Here is a 20886-nt window from a genome sequence, read left to right as displayed (position 1 = left end):
CCCACTACACATTGGTATCACGTTCAGCTAGAGCCACTGTCATTATTTAAACATTAACACAAAACATAAGCATCATTAATTTCAATCATTGTAGATAAATGATGATTTTAGATGATGTTGCAATCATTAGATAGTTTTCCATAGACTATATATAAAATACACATCCAGTATAAATATTAATACACATCAAAGAGTAACATGATGTTCGCTTATTGAATAAGGATAAATCAAAGCATCAGTTCCTTTCAAAACTGAAGTCACACAGTGACTCTACAAGATAGAAAACACAGACTCAAAGCATATTATACAACACAAGAATAAATGCACATTCAAAGGTCTGTATATAATACACCCCACATGTCTGCACACTGAAATAAATGCAGGACAAATCCGTACACAACAAATAAACAGACATATGAATGGATGCAGTAACCTTCCTGTGAGCTTGTATACACACAGAATACAACACAAACATAAGACGCCAAATCAATCTAAATTGGAAAAAATAACAACAACAACAACAACAACACAAATTCCTCTGCCAATGCAGGCCATATTTAACTGAAATTCACAGCATGCGTCTCTGCCAATGCACGACATATTTAACTGAAATTTAAAGCATGCATGTTAACTAAAATAATTTAACACATATTGGTCCCTGACCAGCCGACCACTGTCGTCATCAGCGAAGATGGCAGGATTGTCCCAGTCCATGTGTGATGGCACTCTGGGGGCCCTCTCCTTCCTCAGACAGGCCACATTGTGGAGGACAGCACAGGCCACAGTGATGTCACGTGCCCTCAAAGGGCTGACTCATAAGTCATGAAGACAATGAAAGCGTGCCTTCAGGAGGCCAAAGGTCATTTCAGTCCTGGCTCTTGTCCTGGCATGGGCATGATTGCAGGTCTGCTATGCTTCCTGGGAGTCTGTGTACGGTGTCAGGAGAAAAGGCTGGCAGGCATACCCCCTGTCCCCCAGCAAGACACCAGAGAATTAACCTGTCAATACAAAATCTCATTATCACAACCTCATAAATAGAGTAACATTCTTGACACAGCTATGTGTGTGTGTGTGTGTGTGTGTGTGTGTGTGTGTGTGTGTGTGTGTGTGTGTGTGTGTGTGTGTGTGTGTGTGTATGCTAATAAAACAACATACATGAGATAAGATCATCTTTATTTATTATTTATCCCAAAGGGAAATTATCAAGGAGTTATACCGTCTGATGGAGTTACATTTACACAATTTCACTCACATCTGCAGTCAATTTCACTTACAATTTTAACTGATTCATAATCAGAGTACAACTACAGTACGTTTTTGGAGATGTTAATGTGGATGTAATTGTGATGGTATCAGCGGAGCAGTGAGTGTGTATTTGTGCGCTACTTATGCATTCAGGCGGTCTGCAATACTTTGCCATGCTTTCTCTAATTTTATAACTGTGGTGGTGTTGCCTTTCTTTTTAATTTGGTCCTTCACCTCCTCATAAGCCTCCATGAGGATTTCTGCCTCCGACGGGGAAAAGTATGGCGCTCTAGTTGCCATGGTAAATCGGTGAATCTGTGATCGATGGCGGGGTCTATTTGAGGAAGCCGTGTGCACATACTTATCCAGGATAGGTTTCACCTGGCTTGATGAATCCGCGTCTGCTCATCTTGGCTTGGTCTTTGTGCAACCGATTAAGCCTGGACGCTCATGTTTTGGATTGGTTGAACTCAGCTCAGTCACTTATCCTGGATGTCTTAATCCTACTTTTGTGCAACGGGCCCCTGTTCACAGAATTTGATGTACTCTGTGATACAATCTGTCAGACTGTTGATGTGCTCACACAACACATTTGAGTCTGTTGTCTCAAAGCAGTCCTGCAGTGACTCATTAGCCTCCTGAGTCCACCTGTTCATGTGGACACAAGCTGCCTCTGGACAAGAGGGACATACTGAGGTGTTACCAACACCAGGCTGTGATCAGCTCTGTCTGGGGGGGGGGAGCAGTGGTGACAGGACTACAGAAGGTCTAGTGTGGTGTTTTTCTCTGGTGGGACAGTTAATAAATTGGTGGAATGCTGGCAGAGTGTTGTCCAAAGTATTGTGATTCAAGTCTCCAGTAATGACTTCAAATGCGCTTGGTTGCTGCGTTTGTAGCTTCGCTACGGTGGAGTGGATGATGTTATGCACTGCTTCGCCGCCAGCCTTCGGAAGGACGTAAACTGTGATCACGATGGTGGACGTGAACTCTTGAGGCAAATAATAAGGCCTCATCCCCATGGCTAGCAGCTCAATGCCCGGGCCACAGAAACATTCCTTAACGGTAGCATGTCCAGGATTACACCACTTCTCATTCACAAACAGCGCAATCCCTTCTCCCTTCTTCTTACCGCTCCGAACCATGTCTGTCACACAGCTGAAGCTGGGTACCTCCACGCTCCGGTCAGGGACGTCTGAATGAAGCCACAACTCATTGAAGGCCATTAGGCTTTACTGTCAGTATTCCCAGTCCTGACCAGCGTGACAAGCTCGTCCCTCTTATTTGCCAAGGACCTCACGTACCCAGTGATGATCACCAGAACAAACGGTCTGTATCTCCGTGCCTTGGCCCTCCATTTGGCTCTGGCTCTACAGCCCAGACGTTGTATCTTCAGCTTGTCCAGGACTACAATCCTCTCTCTGGGCAGCAGCATGGGTTTACACAACTCGATCAGCTCCTCACATGTGTAGACAATGTCCACACTTCTCTCCGTACAGCCCTCTGTTACAAAGAGCGCAAAAAGTAACAGGAGGGCCACTAAAAAAGTTGTAAAGTTGCGTGCAAACATCGCCACGCAGTTACCAAAAGCACAATTAAGAAATAGAATTAAAAAGAATGGAAAAAACACACAAAATTAACAAAAATCCAGCGAAAGTAACAGAGCTACTGCAACAGGTGACCACCTAACACAGCGCTATGTTGCATGAAGTGGTCAAGGAAGAAATCTTATCTTGTATTTATTGTCAATTCGTGTGTTGGTAAGTACATAAAATGTCAGAAAAAGTGAAAAATTTCCCCATGATTCCCCAGAGCCAAAGTGATGTTTTCAAATAATTCTTGTCAACATGTTTAACTTGCAATGATACATGATAGAAAGAAAAGCGACAAATTGTCACATTTAAGACATCAGAACCAGAAAATGTCCAACACGTTTACTGAATAAGTAACTGAAAAGAGCAATTGATTTCGATAATTGTTGTAAAATCAGTTTTTGTAATCTAATAATTCTTTCAGCTTTTTCATTCTACTTGAGTTTGCAGCCCTGTGGATCAGGTCCAACTGTCCTCTTTTCTGTTTTTGATAAAACCATGTAAGGCTGGAAAAGTTTGCCATAGATCTGTTCAGGATCTGTGAAGACATTAATGGGCATTTTCCCACCTGTTGTTTGCCCTGGTCAGAATCAGTTGAGGAGTAGGTGAACTTGGTGTGTTTTCCCTTTGGTTCAGCTTCTTTTCACACAGAGAAAAATCCAGTGAGCCAAAGTGCAGCACCATTTGAGAATGTTCACTCATTGGTCAGATGGATCTGGTGCAGCAGCAACAACGTAAAAACGGGAAGAAGGTCCTGAAGGAGGTCCACTCGCCAAATACAACATACTACATTGCACTAGTCAAGGCCCAACTTCAGTTTATACTCCAGCGAGTTGCTTGGAACTGTTAAATTCTCTCTTCCACATCCTACTATGCAAAGCACACCTGCTGTGGGAGTACACCTAGCAAATGAATCACATCAATGTTGCATCAAATTCCGACCATAAATGAACTACAATCTTGGTCAGGTTGTCTGAGTTTGATTGACAGCTTTCACACCAACCAAACAGACTACACTAACTGGGAAACACACCAGGTTTCATTCTAATGAAACTAACAAGTTAGGTGTGAAAGCACCATAATTCTAGCAATAGATGCTATAATGCTACAAGATACAAGCTTAGCTGGGAGAGTGTGATCCAGTGGTCATGCACTGATGCAAAATGTAGTTATAAGTTACAAACATGATCTCAAAGTTAGCTTGTTCTGCAGCATGTCTGTACACACTGCCCCACTGTCTTGTAATTTTAAGGAGACATATGGAAAGTTGTTGTTTGTCTTTTAATTTGTATTAAAGTAAGCCACAGTCTGATCGTGATGAATACAGTGCTTACCACAATATGCAATACTAATGCACCTCATCCTCTAGCCCCATACACCTCTGAACAAATTCACAGTGTATTAGTACAAACATGTCTCTACCAGGAACAGAGAAAGCTGTCAGGGCATTGTGTCAAATGAACTGACTCTTCATATTATGAGAATGTAACTGGAAAGCAAGTCCATTGTTGAACCTGCTTACAGCTTACTTTTTTTAGAGTTTATGTCTTTAAAATACTTGTAGTATCCTAAAACAGCTTTCTTCTCTAGAAGCAGTCAGACTGCTAATACATGAAGTATATCCTGATATAATGTCAATAGCTTCACCTTTTTATTGGGGTGGCTGTGGCTCAGGTGGTAGGTCGTCTGCCAATCAGGAGGTCCGTGGTTCAATCCCTGGCCTCTGCAGTCCACATGCCGAAGTATCCTTGGGCAAGATACTGAACCCCAACACAGCCCCAGATGCTGCGCCATTGCTGAGTGTATTCATATGTACGTCGCTTTGGATAAAAGCATCTGCTAAAATGATTAATTGTAATTGTTATTGTAAATGATACATAATCCACACTGAACCATTCCAAACTACTGATTTATAGCTACAAAAAATTACACCTCTCACTCATGTACAGCCATGACTGGTTAAAGATAAGTTTTTCATTTACATTTTCATTTTCTTTTTTTTTTTCAATTTTATTGACATTGTAAATTTGTTCATACCACAGAACTTTTTTGTCAAAAAAACTACTAAGACGAGGCCACTTGAAACAACTGCTTCAAAATGCTTCTGGGCGCCGTACGAGCGGCGGCCTGTTACAGCAGCTCTCTTCACTCTTAGGAGTTTTTCTTCTCTCTTTTTCTGTTTTCTTGTGTGTCTTTTTTATTCATTTTAGTTCTATGTGTTTGTAAATGTCTGGTGCATCAGAGACATTAAAAACGGTAACCCTGGCGCTACTTCCTGATCACTTTTACAACCCGTGCAACTTTCTCCGCGTCTGTGGGTCCGTGAGAGACAATGGCTTCCAATGGCTTTGTTTACAGCAGGGATCAGCTGCTGGCCCTGCGTAACACAGCTGTGCAGCCGGAGGAGCGACCTGATGTCCCCAGTGAATTAAGGAGGAGGATGCGGGGGTGCCGCACTGGGATCAAACGTTGTGTCAGGAGGAGAGCTTATAGACTAACTCTCCCGTCTGTCATCATGGGGAACGTAAGATCTCTCCCCAATAAGATGGATGAGCGGGCGGTGTTGACCCGACATGATCAGGAATACTGGCGGTGCAGTATGCTACTGTTTTCGGAGACTTGGCTGGGAACACAGCACACATGACGCGTCATGTAGTGCTGGATGAATTTTCACTCATACGGGCAGACCGGACAGAGAAGAGCAGTAAGAGGAAAGGAGGAGGGCTTGCAGTGTTTGTGAACAATAGATGGTGTAACTCCAGGCACATCACTATCAAAGAGCAGCACTGCTGTCCGGACATTGAACTGTTGGCTGTTAGTCTGAGACCATATTATCTGCCACGGGAGTTCTCACACGCCATAGTGGTGGCTGTGTATATTCCTCCCTCTGCTAAGGCTGATGCAGCCAGTGACGTCATCAATACCGTGATCAGCAGGCTGCCGACTCAGAAACCACAGGCCCTCTTACTGATCTCTGGGGATTTTAATCATGCCTCTCTGTCCTCCACTCTGCCCAAATTCATCCAGTATGTCACATGTGCCACCAGAGACAATAAAACACAGGACTTATTCTATGCCAACACCAAGGAGGCATACGAATCATCACCCCTCCCTCCTCTGGGAAGAGCTGATCACAACCTGGTTCATCTCCTACCTGTCTACAAGCCCCTTGTCAACCGCCCCCCATCCACTTCACAAGACAGTCAGCCCTCTTGCTCCAACTTGTCCCTCACACCTCTCCAGGTGAGAAATCCGCTCAGGAGGTTAAAGACCAGGAAGGCTGCAGGACCGGACGGCCTCAGTCCCAGGCTCCTCAGATCCTGCTCTGATCAGCTGAGCGGGATCATTGGACATCTGTTCAACCTGAGTGTGAGGCTGGGAAGGGTGCCACGCCTTTGGAAGACGTCCTGCATGGTACCTGTGCCAAAGACCCCACATCCCAAGGACCCTAGCTGCTACAGGCCAGTGGCATGAACATCGCACCTCATGAAGACCCTGAGATGGGATGGGATGAGATTGTGACATCTTATAAGTACCTGGGTGTTCATCTGAACAATAAACTGGACTGGACTTATAACACCACTGCACTTTATAAAAAAGGACAGAGCAGACTCTATCTGCTCAGGAAGCTGAGGTCTTTTGGGGTGAGTGGGACACTCCTGAAGACCTTCTATGACTCTGTTGTGGCCTCTGCCTTGTTCTGAGGTGTAGTCTGCTGGGGGAGCAGCATCACAACAGCTGACAGGAAGAGGCCGGACAAACTCATCAGGAAGGCCAGCTCTGTCCTGGGATGCCCTCTGGACCAGGTGGAGGAGGTGGGGGGAGAGGAGGATGACAGCCAAGCTGTCCTCCATGACAGACAATGACTCCCACCCCCTCCAACACACACTCACTGCACTGAGGAGCTCCATCAGTGATAGGATGCTACATCCAAAGTGTGTGAAGGAGCGGTATCACAGGTCATTCCTTCCTGCAGCCGTCAGACTATACAACAGAAACTGCTCCAAGTAATCAATACAATAATATGTGTAATAATCTGTGCAATACTACTGGTACATAACAGTCTGTACATACTATTTACAATTTTTTTAGAATGACGTTTTCTTTCTCTCCCACCCTTTTGTATATACTTGTGTTTAACTTGCATGCACTTGTTGTCTTTTACTATTCTATCCACTTTATTGGTGCTGCTGTGAATTGGAATTTCCCCTCGCGGGACAAATAAAGAAATATTGAATTGAATTGAGGGCTGCACGGTGGCGCAGCAGGTAGTGCGCGTGCCTAACAGCAAGAAGGTTGCCAGTTCGATCCCCGGGTCGGACGGGGCCTTTCTGTGTGAAGTTTGCATGTTCTTCCCGTGCATGCGTGGGTTCTCTCCAGGTACTCCGGCTTCCTCCCACAGACCAAAAACATGCTCATTAGGTTAATTGATGACTCTAAATTGTCCGTAGGTGTGAGTGTGAGTGTGAATGTTTGTTTGTCCTTGCATGTGGCCCTGCAATCGGCTGGCGACCGGTTCAGAGTGTACCCCGCCTCTCGCCCATTGTAGCATTGTAGCTGGGATAGGCTCCAGCCCCCCGCAACCCCGAAAGGGATAGGTGGTATAGATAATGGATGGATGAATTGAATTGAACTTCAAAATCGTGTTTTTGATTTCTGATAGCAGCTGCATGTCAGGTAGTAGCCATACCCAAACCTGTGTTTACAGTGCTTTGTTAGTTTGATGACAACCAATATAGGTGGAAATAGGAGGAAATGTTGGCCCATGGATGTAGTTGTTCTTATGATATTTGAACCTGTATCTAATGACAGCATTATCCCTTCAATGACTTTTTATAGTTACCTGGCTGACCAGTGCTGGAGTGGAGGCTTTATCTACCTGATCATGCTGCGTAGAGTCAAGCGAAAGGCTCCTCCCCCTCCCTGTGATGTCAATGGCAGGGTCAATACTCCTATCAGCAGTGATAGCTATGAAGATCAGCAGCAGGACAGAGCTGCCTCTGAGCCCTCTGACAGTTTGGCAGACTGCATACGTACACGCAAGTTCGGTGTCATATCACGCTCTTCCTTTAATCGAGACAAGAGAGATAATACTAGCTCAGAACCCCAGAGCTGTTACGACTACAACTCTTCTATTCCCCATGATGCAGGAGTCAGTCCTCCAGTTGATGACTCAAATTCCATCCTCTCTACCCATACGCCCACAGAGGAAAGCTCAGACACCTCTTCTCAGGTGGGAACTGTTCTGCAGCGTCTACACAGTGGAGACTCTTCTACACTGACTACAAGGTGTCACAGTCAGCTGTTAGAATATAAAATCGATTCTTTCAGCAGTGAACCTTCAAGCCAGGTAAGACACACTGCTGACATACAGGATTAATTTAATGCACAATCACACTGGGACAAGTGAAGGATCATGTTACTCTGATTTGAGAAGAATGATTTCAGGCCAAAAAAATTTAAATGCTGAATCACATTTTTCTAAGCTGCAGCTTCAAGAATAAGAGACACTGTTAAAAATCAATTATTCATTTAATTATACATCAAACATTATGCTTAGCCTTTGGTCAACAATTGGATTGTCAGAACCATGGACAGCATCTGAATGGGAGCAAGAGAGAGAGATAGGGAGTGAGGGTAAGTTAGAGGGTAGGGGCACAGTACATCAGTATGAATCATGCGACCGTATGTTTTAAAAAAATACCATATAAATACTTAAATACAATCCACCATACCTGCTACCGTATGTTTAAGAAAAATACAGTCTACTGTACATGCTGCCGTACATTAAAAAAAATTCAATCTACTGTACCTTTAAAAACAATACAATTTACTGTATGTTTAAAGAAATACAATGTACCTTACATAAAAAATACAATCTACCATATGTTTATATATACTATCTACCATACGTTTAAAAAGAAAAACAATTAGCGTATGTTTTAAAAAATACAATCCACCATACAATCTACAGCATTAGATCGTTAAAATACTGCTTTATACAGGAGATTGTTCTGTGGGTCCTCCACTCTGAATTGCATTAAGTCTCTTTAGTTACATTAAGATGTCTCTTTTATTAAGTCGATCTATGGTTTTTGTTGTAGTTCTGTAATTTTTTACAGCAAGGCTGACTGGCCACTTCAAATCCTCAATTACTACATTCATGGTTTAGAAGGAGAAATGAGAAATGTTAACAGTGACAACCAAAGATTAACCTGAGACATCTGTTTGAAGACATGGACCTTCATCATCAACATGACTTAATTTTAGTCATGCCATGCCAGTCTGGTAGAACTTTGAATATAGCCATCCCACCAGTGTAGTAGATGATGAGTATCACATTAATGAACCCAAAACATTGTTTCAGTAGAGACTGGTGCGGAGCTGTAGAAACCAAATGATTACCAGTGAAGAAAGCATTACCAAAGTGATGAATGGACTTATAGTTGTCCTACCACAATAATAGGAAACACCTGCAATAACTGGAAAAATAAAAAGAATATGAAGGTTTTGAAATTTGCTTCTGTGATTCAGGTCCAGCAACCAGGCGTTTAGCAGCTGAATTTGTGTACAGATGTTTGAGAGGATAAATGGGATCACTGCCAACAGTGCTTTAACATGTGGGTCAGAGGATGGAGACAGACAGCTGGTGTATTGTCCCAGCACATCAGAGGATTTTAAATGAAGAATAATGTCTCTAGCCAGCATGTTTTTGCCCTAGCTGGAGATGACCTCTTTTATATAAATCCTTCTAGGCCCACAAGTTGCTAAAATGGCTGACAAAGCCATGAGCAGTGACAGCATTAAACGTTAAACGAGGCTAAGGTTCCTATTTTAATTGCAAAAGCACAAGGAGCAGCACATGTGTCTGCAATAGACTGCAGGCTATGTTATCCATTGATAGTCATTTGGTTTTCTAAATATAATAAATGTAAATCTCCATTGTCATGTTTAAAGATCTTTAGATCAAGAAAAAGGATTTCTGTTAAAAAATAAGTGAATCTAGGCTTAGCTTCACGATGCTATTACTGTGGTTGAAATAGAAATGGAACTGTAGAAGTTCTGTATCTGACTCAGACCATAATGAAAGATCTTCTATGTACCTGCCCCACCATATAATAATCAACAAGACGATTCAGTTTTCATCCAAATGCCATCATTGGCTGTAAAATGTGACAGGAAGTAAAGAAATACTGGAAAGAAATACACACAAGTAGTAATATGATCAGCACATGACCTGAAATTCAGTAGTCAAATAGCTACTGAAATGTCACTGAAGTATTAGGTGGCTGTAGCTCAGAAGGTAGAATGGTTGTCTACCTATCACAATGGCCTCAGCAGCCCACATGTCAAAGCCACTTTGGGAGATAGATACTGAAGCCCAAATTGCTCTCTGTGTATCAGTGTGCTGTGCATCGGTGTGTGAGTGTTTTAATGCTCATATTGAGCCGGTGGCCTTGCCACCAATGTGTATATTGATGAGTGTGTTGTAAAAGCACTTTGAGTGGTCAGACTACAAAAACGCTATATAAATGTATAAATGCAGTTAATTTACCCTTTTCTCTGCTATTTAGTGGGCAAGCTGGCAAGGCCGCTTGTTTAATTATGATGTTTTCATTAGTTGACAGCCATTTTAACTCCTCTGCTTCCTCTTTTGACAAATTCTTATCTCTTTTTATCTTAGACATAAAGAGTTTGTCCACTTATTATAGCACAGTTTTCTAGAAAGAATTCAGTGTGATTGAATATGTTTGGCATGAATGTGGTCTTGGTCTTGAATGGTGTTCTTGTTGTATCCTGCAGAAGAGCAAGAGTTTGCTTGGTTGGGGTTTGTATAGTACCAAACTTTCAGCTGGATGTTGTGATAGAACTTACAAATATCTACCTTTGTTTGAAGCACACTGGTATAAGAACTTTAGATAGAAAAGAGACGTGACTGGTTGCAAGTGGAATACCGGAGATGTAGGTCACTTGTTCAGCTTTTTCTCCTGGTGCACAAGCCATGACTTAATGGCCTGACATGGCATCACTCTGTGGCCCTTTCTCGAGCAGCTTCAGGCTGTGCTCAACACATAATACCCACAGTAAGGTGAAGATCTTCTGGGGAAGCTGAAATAGGCTTATTTCAGATAATTGAGACCAGTGGGTAGTCTGTGTCCATTGGACAATTTGATAAACTCTTTTATGCTTGTTTGCTTCAGAGGTGCCGATTGGTAGAGTTTACACACAAGGTGAAATACTTTGCTGAGTGCTGACATTTTAAGTCACAAATTTGTTGACTGCCATTGTATTAAAGAAATAAGAGAATTTGAGACCTTTCAATGCTTCCATTTTCATCCTTAGTTTTATCACATTTTTAAAATTATCAAGTCGGTTTATCTTATTTTATCTTAAATTTAAATCCCAGTTTTCTTTCCAAGGTTTTTTTTTTAATGTGGAGAGCTTGGTGCATAGATTTCATTGTTGCAAAGCAGTCTGGGCTGCAATTCTTGTATGGAATTATATAGATATAAATCTAATCTAATTGAATCTAATGAACTCTTTTTCAAAGGGGAGATATTCTTTGAATCTTGTAGAAATATTCTCTTTAAGTATGGCTATTCCATTCTGAGGTTGACATTTCTGCCTCTTTGCTTATTCAGTTAGTAGTAGCATTAGATCTAGGTAGCATTTGTTCAGGACAGCTTCCCATTTACTTTTAAACTCGGTATCTTCAGTAACAAAAGATGGATATAATTTCAATTCTTTATTTTTTAAGCTCTAAAAACAGCTCTCTGGCATCTGTAGTCTGTGCGAAGCTCTGATTGAACAAAGTGTTTGAGACTATAATGCTGTGACCTTCTTCTTTTGAGTAAGAAAAACAGCCTTTCATCATTTTGAGTTAAGAGCAGGTAATTCCCAATTTTCCCGATGTCCCAAAATAGAGTTGTTCAAGCACACCTCAACCATAATATACTTCTGAGAACATTTAAAGACCACCTTGGCAATGGCTGTGTAACTGAAATTATATGAAATTAATAAGTAAATGTTAGATTTCTGGCTTGATTACATATATTCCACACAGCTTCCAGTTCATGAGTTAACAGATAACTTAACAAACTGTTTTCCTGAGTTTTTGTTAATCATGTGGCAGTTTTTCTCTCAACACCACATAAGACCACAGGCCAGATGCATAAAACTATGTGTAGAATCGTAACTAAAAGTGAAGTCAGAACCATGTATACGCATTACTTTAATCAGACTTATAAAGCCTGAAACGCCTCTTGTGTAGACAAGCCTTTAGAGTAGTCACACCTGCATTAGTTTAACAATGGAAGTGCAAATGTTAATTCATGTCCAGATTTGCTCATAATAGCTTGCTATACTACCTTCATAACAGATGCTTGTCTGTATTTAAGGCTTCATGACTTTTGTCATAAGACATCATAATACATAATGATACCTTGTGCAAATTTATTGTAACTCTTGTAATGCACTGTAATGCCTATTGAATGTATCAATAATGTGTTACAGATGGAGACTGTACAGAATGTATCCACGCACTGCTCAGAGCCTCTTGAACGATCTTGAATAACACTGTAATTTAAAAACAAAACTAGAGTTTGCTGACAATCTGTTGGTTCTCGTCACATTTAAACTAAATTAATATGGTTGCATGGTTGATTTGTTTTTTCAGCTTCTTGATCATGTACTGTATATTATATATTATTGCATCTCAATCCTGTGTAATATCTTGTGTTTATTTGTTCTCTTTTGTAGTTCTGGGAGGGCAACCACATCTGGAAGATGCATATGGTGAAGGGTCAAGAGGGCCTGGGCATACAGATAACAGGGGGGCGTGGCTCTAAGCGATCTCCCCATGGTATCATTATAGCTCATGTAGAGGAGGGGGGTGCCACTTACAGGTAATATTATTGTGTGTTAATGCAACTTTTTTAGTACTTAAGCTACAATTTTTATTTAAATTAAACAAATTTTGAAGCTGTATCCCACAATTGTCCCTCATCTAGTTAAATTCTAGTCCAGGTCTAGATGAAGGTTAAAGACATTTTCTATTTTGGAATTCTAAAGAATTAAAGAAGTGCAGTCTTGGTGTTCAGCTCAGAGAGCAGTATGTGTGCATGTGTGTGTAAATGTTTGTGTCTAAATGTGGGTTTCAGGGATGGTCGTCTTCATGCTGGTGATGAGTTGCTGATGATTAATGGTCAGTCTCTGGTGGGTCTCAGTCATAAGGAGGCTGCTGCTATCCTCCGCTCCACTACTGGTCTAGTCCAGCTGGTGGTGACCAGCAGGGTGAGTGCACACACACAAATTAATTTTCAGACTGAATCTTGCACAGAAGGGAAATTTCAGGAGGGACCACAGTATGAATATCAGGGAACACCCAAAATCTCTCTGGAATCATCACCTTGGACGGTGGTTAAGACAGTAATGGACTCGCTTAAGACGGACACAAACTCTCCACATGTCGTCAGTCTAGAAAAAAAGGAAAAGAAAGAAAAACACTTCCTATACACACTTATACAGTGTTGCAGTTCTACATCTGCACCAGGCTGTAAACTGTATAAAAATGGTTCTCTGTATTTACTGGGGAAAGAAATTTTAGTCACTCATGTTCTTTATGCCTCTGTGCCGGCAACTACAGGCCAGCTTTGACTATACTCTTTGCAGTGTTTGTGTCTGAAAGCCTGTGCTTGACCAACTGATACCTGTCTTCAAACTGATTTTCAGTAAATTGCTGGAGCTGGGCTGTCCCTCATGCTTGAAATGCTCCATAGTAACTCTATTGTTGACAGCTGAAAGGCATCACAGGCTCCCTTCTGGACCCTGTGCAATTTGCTTAATAGGCAGACAGGTTGGTGATAGACGCAGTCATCATGGGTTAGTGGATAACAAACTTCCTGACAGACAGGAATCAGCAGATGAGACAGGGGAAAATCATATCCAGCCCCTGGACCATCAGCACTGGAGCCCCCCTGAGATGTGCGATGTCCTCCTGCACTTCTCCCTCTACACTAACGAGTGCACCTCGGGAGACCCTTCTCAAGTTTACAGATGACACAACAGTCATTGGCCTCATCTGAGAGAGTGACAAGTCTGCACATAAATGGGAAGTCACACAGCTGGTCCTCTGGTGCAGAACAGAGACAGAACAAGCTGGAGCTGAACATGGTCAGAACTGTCTGGATGACAGTGGACTTCAGGAGAAGCCCCTCAAAACTGCCCACATTGTTGAGCTGTGTCTTTTTTCCTATGCAAGTTCATCGAGCGCAATGTTTAAACCATTAAAATTCCTTGTATCTGCACACATACTTGGCTAATAAAACAGATTCTGATCCTGATTCTGAAAAATGATCCTGTAAAAAACCCCAAAAACATTACCATGTGAAAAGAACAAAAAACATTATGAAGTTTAGAAAGATTATCCTGTTAAAACCTTTTTTCTGCTGTTCTTAACTCAAACATAGTCCAGAAAACAAGTAAGATCAGACTTAAAAAGTGAATCATTAGAATTTTTTTTTCACACACACATCACATCACATCTCTTAAGAGCAAATATACTAAATACACATCTCGCACACACACACACACACACACAATCACAATGTTCTTCCAATTCCTGCAGGAGGAGTCAGACGTGGGTTTAGAGCGCTTCCCATCCACCAGTCTGCCAGACTTAGTCAACACCTGCAACTCCTTGTCCTGTCTATCTCAGACTGCTTCCCCTCACTCACCCCAGACTTCCAACTGCAGCACCAATCTTCACCCCTACCTGGTACACATATATGATTTGTACAATATGTCCATGTGTCTCTTTATGTGTGTATGAGGAGTATGTCTTTGTAGCACGTTGATCAGTCTGCTGCTATCTATAACCCTCCTGTTGGCTCACAAAACAGAGTTAGTGGCCAACAGGAGGGTAGTTAGTTGGGTAAAGTTTGTGGTGTCAGTATGACAGGCACTCTTTTCAGCTCCTCCTGACTCATACATCAAGGTTTATACAGTATATTCAGTGTGTACATATTAAGACAGCACCATATGAAATAAGTCCTGTACTAATGGAAGTTGAAGGATATCAAATTAAAAGTGGTTAAAATGAATGAAAAAATTATTGTTTGTTTTAATTGTAGAAGTACCAAATATTGGACAATGTTGTTGAAGAAGAGATGGACTGAAAGTATGTTTTGTCGTTGCAGTTGACTAACCTGGAGAAACTTGAACAACAATGTCAGGGAGAGGCACCCAAAGGATCCTGTTGCAGCCCCACACCCATAAAGCTCTGCAGTCGATCCCAGGGTTGGTACTGCTGGTACTGGTTGTTCAATGACACCATTATTCACCTGTCTCTAAGATGGGTGTTGCTGTACAGTCTGAAGGCAGCAGGTACAAAGGAGTGCCTGAAGCGTTCCATTTTGCCCCTGGGTGGGACGATCCGGCAGCTGAATGAGCTGACCATCTGCCACAACTCATCATAGAGGGGGTGAGAGGGGTTCTCTAGGATGGTCTTGATCTTGTCCTTCATCCACCTCTCTGTCACTCACATCCGGCACCGCACTAGTGGCAGCCTGTTACAGCAGCTCCCACTCACTGTGAGCTTTGTTCCGTTTTAGGTTTTTTTTTTGTTTTTTTTTATTATTCTTTAATATATTATCACGTGCTGCACGGTGGCGCAGCAGGTAGTGCGCGTGCCTAACAGCAAGAAGGTTGCCAGTTCGATCCCCGGGTCGGACGGGGCCTTTCTGTGTGAAGTTTGCATGTTCTTCCCGTGCATGCGTGGGTTCTCTCCGGGTACTCCGGCTTCCTCCCACAGACCAAAAACATGCTCATTAGGTTGATTGGTGACTCTAAATTGTCCGTAGGTGTGAGTGTGAATGTTTGTTTGTCCTTGCATGTGGCCCTGCAATCGGCTGGCGACCGGTTCAGGGTGTACCCCGCCTCTCGCCCATTGTAGCTGGGAAAGGCTCCAGCCCCCCGCAACCCCGAAAGGGATAGGCGGTATAGATAATAGATGGATATTATCACGTGCCTGTTCTTAATTGATCGGGGCACTATGGAGACCAAAGTCGCCGTGTTTGCTCTGGTCTTTCTCTTGCTTTTTTCATTGTTTACGACCGTGTCTGGGGACCCCCTACGCAGCCAGGGCCCTATTGTTTACAGTAGGGATCAGCTGTCATAACACACGAGCTGAAGAGGTGAAGTCGGGGGAGCCATGCCAGAGCTGATCGCCGCACCAGAAGAATGAGATACAGACCTGTCCTTATCATGGGGAATGTGAGATCTCTTCCCAATAAGTTGGACGAATTAGCAGCACTGACCCGGCACCAGAGGGACTACCGGGAGTGCAGCCTCATGATTTTTTCAGAAACATGGATGACTCCGCTGACTCCAGACATGGACGTGGCGCTGGACAGCTTTAAGCTGCTGCGGGCGGACAGGACGAGAGAGAGTGGTAAGAGGAAAGGAGGCGGGCTGGCAGTGTTTGTGAATGACAGATGGTGTAACTCTGGACACATCACTATTAAAGAACAACTCTGCTGCAAGGACATTGAACTGCTAGCTGTTGAGGCCATATTATTTGCCACAGGAATCCTCGCATTTTATCGCAATAGCTGCGTATATTCCTCCCTCTGCTAACGCTGATGCAGCCTGTGATGTTCTCCACTCTGTCACAAGCAGGCTGCAGACAGAGCACCCACAGGCCCTCCTTCTTATCTCTGGGGACTTTAGTCATGCCTCTCCATCCTCCACTCTTCCCACCTTCACCCAGTACGTTACAAGTTGCACTAGAGACAAAAAGATACTGGACTTGTGTTGTGTTATGAGGCATACTCTTCATCATCCCTCCCTCCCCTGGGAAGATCCGACCACAACCTGGTTCATCTCCTGCCTGTGTACAAACCTCTCGTGCACAGACAACCGCTGTGTCCCGCACAGTGAAGAGATGGTCCAACGAGGCTGACGAGGCTCTGAGGGACTGTTTTGAGACAACTGTGTGGGGGGAAATCTGTGATTCTCATGGAGAGGACATTGAGGGTCTCACACACTGCATAACAGACTATATTAACTTCTGTGTTCGAAAAACACTGTACCCACCAGGACTGTACAATGTTTTTCCAACAACAAACCATGGATTAACCCCGACATAAAGGCTCTCCTTAAGGAGAAGAAGAGGGCCTTTAAGTCAGGAAATAAGGATGAGCTGAAGGCTGTGCAAAAGAAGCTGAGAAGGAAGATCTGTGAGGAGAAAAACAACTACAGAAGGAAGATGGAGGTTCAGCTGCAGCAAAAAAAAATATCAGTTGAGTCTGGAGAGGCCTAAAAACCATCTCTGGTCACAAGGAACCTGACTCTCAAGCTGCAGGGGACCAAAAGTGGGCGAATGACCTGAACTTATTCTTCAACAGATTTGATCAGTCATCTGCCCCTCCCCCAGCCCATTCCTCCATGCTGCAGACCCCCCTTTCCCCCTCTGCAACACTCAGCTCACAGCCACCCCCCACTGCTCACCTCATCAACTCAACCCCCCCACCCACACCCTCCAGCACACAGCCCCCCTGCACCAACCTGTCCCTCACAACAACCCAGGTGAGAAACCAGCTCCAGAGGATCAAGGCGAGGAAGGCTGCAGGCCCAGACGGCATCAGCTCCAGGCTCCTCAAATCCTGCGCAGATCAGCTGTGTGGGATTGTTGAACGCATGTTCAATCTGAGCCTGAAGCTGGGGAGAGTACCACAGCTATGGAAAACATCCCGCGTGGTACCGGTGCATAAGACTCCGCACCCCAAGGACCTCAGCAGCTACAGGCCGGTGGCACTAACGTCCCACTTGATGAAGACCCTGGAGCGGCTGGTCCTTGTTCATCTCCGCCCCTTGGTGAGCCCATCACTAGATCCACTTCAGTTTGCCTACCAGCCTGGCATCGGGGTGAACGACGCCGTCATCTTCCTCCAACACGGAGCTCTCTCCCACCTGGAGAAACCTGGGAGTACTGTGAGAATCATGTTTTTTGATTTCTCCAGTGCTTTCAATACCATTCAGCCTGCACTTCTGAGGGACAAGCTGGAGCACACCGGAGTGAACCATCACCTCACACACTGGATTATGGACTATCTTACCAACCGTCCACAGTAAGTGAGGACCCGGGACTGTGTGCCTGACACGGTCGTCTGCAGCACGGGGGCCCCGCAGGGAACGGTCCTGGCTCCGTTCCTCTTCACCCTCTACACTGCAGACTTCTCATACAACACACCCACCTGTCACCTGCAGAAGTGCTCTGACGACTCTGCAATCATCGGCCTCATCACAGATGGGGATGACAGAGAGTACAGAGAACTGATGCAGGACTTCGTGAACTGGTGCCAGTGGAACTGCCTCCAGATCAATGCAGGGAAAACCAAAGAACTGGTGGTGGATTTCCGCAGACAAACACTCTGCCCCCTGACACCAGTGAACATCCAGGGAACGGACATTGAGATGGTGACATTTTATAAGTACCTGGGTGTTCACCTGAACAATAAACTGGACTGGACTTACAACACAACCGCACTTTACAAGAAAGGCCAGAGCAGACTTTATCTGCTCAGGAGACTGAAGTCATTTGGAGTGCAGGGGGCACTCCTGAAGACCTTTTATGACATTGTGTTGGCATCAGCCATTTTTTATGGAGTGGTCTGCTGGGGGAGCAGCATCTCAACAGCTGACAGGAAGAGACTTGACAAACTGATCAAGAAGGCCAGCTCGGTCCTGGGATGCCCCCTTGACTCAGTGGAGGTGGTAGGAGAGAGGAGGATGATGGCTAAGCTGTCATCCATGATTAAGAATGACTCTCACCCCCTGCAGGACACTTTAACAGCACTGGAGAGCTCCTTTGGCGAGAGACTGCTTCACCCAAAGTGTGTGAAGGAACGCTATCGCAGGTCCTTCCTTCCTGCAGTAGTCTACAACCGGCAGTGCTCCCAGTAGACCACACACTCACAAGACTTTCAATATGACTGCACTATAATACACATTAACTGTATTCACACTGTGAAAATATCTGCTCAGGTGAATTTCAACTTAAGGTGCAATATATCAATTCCTATGCACAATACAGGAACCTATTCAGTATCAATACTCCAGTCAGGAGCATTATCATTCAATGTGCAGTGTCAGTAGGGCTGGGCCGATAAAACGATAGCGATATGTCTCGCAATAGACACGTCATCAATATCAATATAAAATGCGTTCGATAAAGCATTTGATAATTTCTTTTTTTTCGTCGGAAGAAACCTGAAGTTGTGAAGTGAGGTTGGTTGCATGAACAAAGGCACTCGCTCTCAGGTAACTGAGCAACGTAGGGAGTAATCGCTAATCAGTGAGAGAGACACGCTAACACGCCAATCATGTAACATTGTCAAGTTCGGTTGTGCCATGTCGTCACGTGTTTGTTGCTCTGCGAGGAGTGAGATGAGAAATAGAAAGTGAGCGCTGCAGCGAGCGAAGAAATCGTTGATAGAACAGGGAAAGTCAGCTCGCCAGTATGGAGTTTTTTGGATTTTATAAGTCGGACCGTAGTCAGACCAATGTGGTCTGTAACTTATGCAAGACTTTCGTCCCCACCAAGACCAGTAATACCACAAACTTATTTAACCACCTTAGCCGCGCTCACTCTTTGGAGCGCAGCCGTATTCGCCAACGTCCGCCAACCGCAGCACCACCGCACAAGCAGCTGACCACCATGCAGAGGTATCTGCTTCATTGCCTGATGACAAATCATCTAAAAGGCACGAAGATGTAACGGAGGCAGCGGCATATCATATAGCTAAAGACATGCTTCCGCTGAGCACTGTGGAGAAGCCAGGTTATAAACATCTGTTACACGTACTTTTTTTTAATTTCTTAAACACACTTGCAATAAAAATATAATTGAATAGTTCATGTATGTTTAGAGTAAGAAGAGTGACTAAAGTTGTTCATATGTCTAGGCTGGTTTTATAGTTCAGTCAGTGTTACTGTACTGTCTATCATGTTTGTTTGTTTGTTTGTTTGTATGTTACAGATGTCAAGTCTACCTCGGTTTCTGCTATGTTTACAAAACACTGCACATATTTGAAAATATTTTATTCACCAGAGGGTGAATCAGCTTGTGAACTTCCTGCACTAAACCTGCAGGAAAAAAGTTCTCAGGTTTCTCTCTGTTTACATTTTTACACTTTTTCTACATTTATTATTTGAGTGTTTTCCATGGTTGTGTCGACATTTCCTTTCTGCCTTGATAGCTGAGGGGATTATAATCAGAGGAAGGTTAAATTTAAAATAAAAATGTTTAAATTGAATGTATTTTTCTTCTGGTCCTTATTTTAAATAGGTCATAAAAAATATCAATAATTATCAATATCGACCAATATAAAACACTTAAATCGCAATAGAGTTTTCAGCCATATCGCCCAGCCCTAAATGTTGTACTGTAATTGTAATTGTAATACACCAGCCCAGCACACTACAGCAATCAGTGTACTGGCAACTACAGACTGGTAGAAGGTCTTCAGGAGCCTATTGCACACACTGCAGTGTCTCCTCAAAAAGACCTGTTAGCTCCTGTCCTGCAGAGGATGTTATGAGACCCAGTCCAGTGTTTTGTTGATATGGATGTAGCAGTGGCATGGCTGTCCTCTAAAGTTATGGGTATACTCATTATTCTTTTTCTGGTTCAGGGGGAAGCAGTCATCTTGAGTCCGTGGGTGAGGATGATGAACTGTTTGTGGAGAATGGTGTGAGCAGCGGTGAAGAGGGGGAGAAGCCAACAGCTGGCCGACGTAAACACTCCTTACCTCAACAACTAGACACTGCTGGAGTTAGACAGGTCAGTGAATGCCTCACCTCATTCTTAATGGAACTGAAGGTATAAAGATGTACATAAAGAGCATACAATCTACATTGTACCCCAAATTCTATATTTTATCATGAAAAAATACGGAGGAAAGATGAGTTGGGCTTCAAACTTGTTACCCTCTGCGCCTTTTAAATTAATAGTTTAGAACTATGACAGCACATTAGCTAAAATCAGGGAAAA

At 43.5% G+C, this 20886-nt stretch overlaps 1 protein-coding gene across 4 annotated transcripts in view; it reads left to right on the top strand.

The window, feature by feature from the left end:
* pdzd2 (PDZ domain containing 2) overlaps positions 1–20886 on the top strand; it is a 125545-nt gene that overhangs the window by 57290 nt on the left and 47369 nt on the right. For all 4 annotated transcript variants that reach the window (XM_070963629.1, XM_070963632.1, XM_070963630.1 and 1 more), the window contains 6 exons: positions 7674–8184; positions 12594–12739; positions 12995–13127; positions 14461–14610; positions 15032–15131; positions 20528–20676. In XM_070963629.1, the coding sequence (XP_070819730.1) occupies positions 7674–8184; positions 12594–12739; positions 12995–13127; positions 14461–14610; positions 15032–15131; positions 20528–20676 (1189 nt within the window). The remainder of the gene's footprint in view (positions 1–7673; positions 8185–12593; positions 12740–12994; positions 13128–14460; positions 14611–15031; positions 15132–20527; positions 20677–20886) is intronic.

The sequence above is a fragment of the Chaetodon trifascialis genome, chromosome 6, assembly GCF_039877785.1.
Source record: "Chaetodon trifascialis isolate fChaTrf1 chromosome 6, fChaTrf1.hap1, whole genome shotgun sequence".
In the NCBI taxonomy this organism is placed as follows: Eukaryota; Metazoa; Chordata; class Actinopteri; order Chaetodontiformes; family Chaetodontidae; genus Chaetodon; species Chaetodon trifascialis.
Note: the sequence above shows the minus strand (reverse complement) of the source record. Positions and strands in the feature narration are given on the sequence as shown.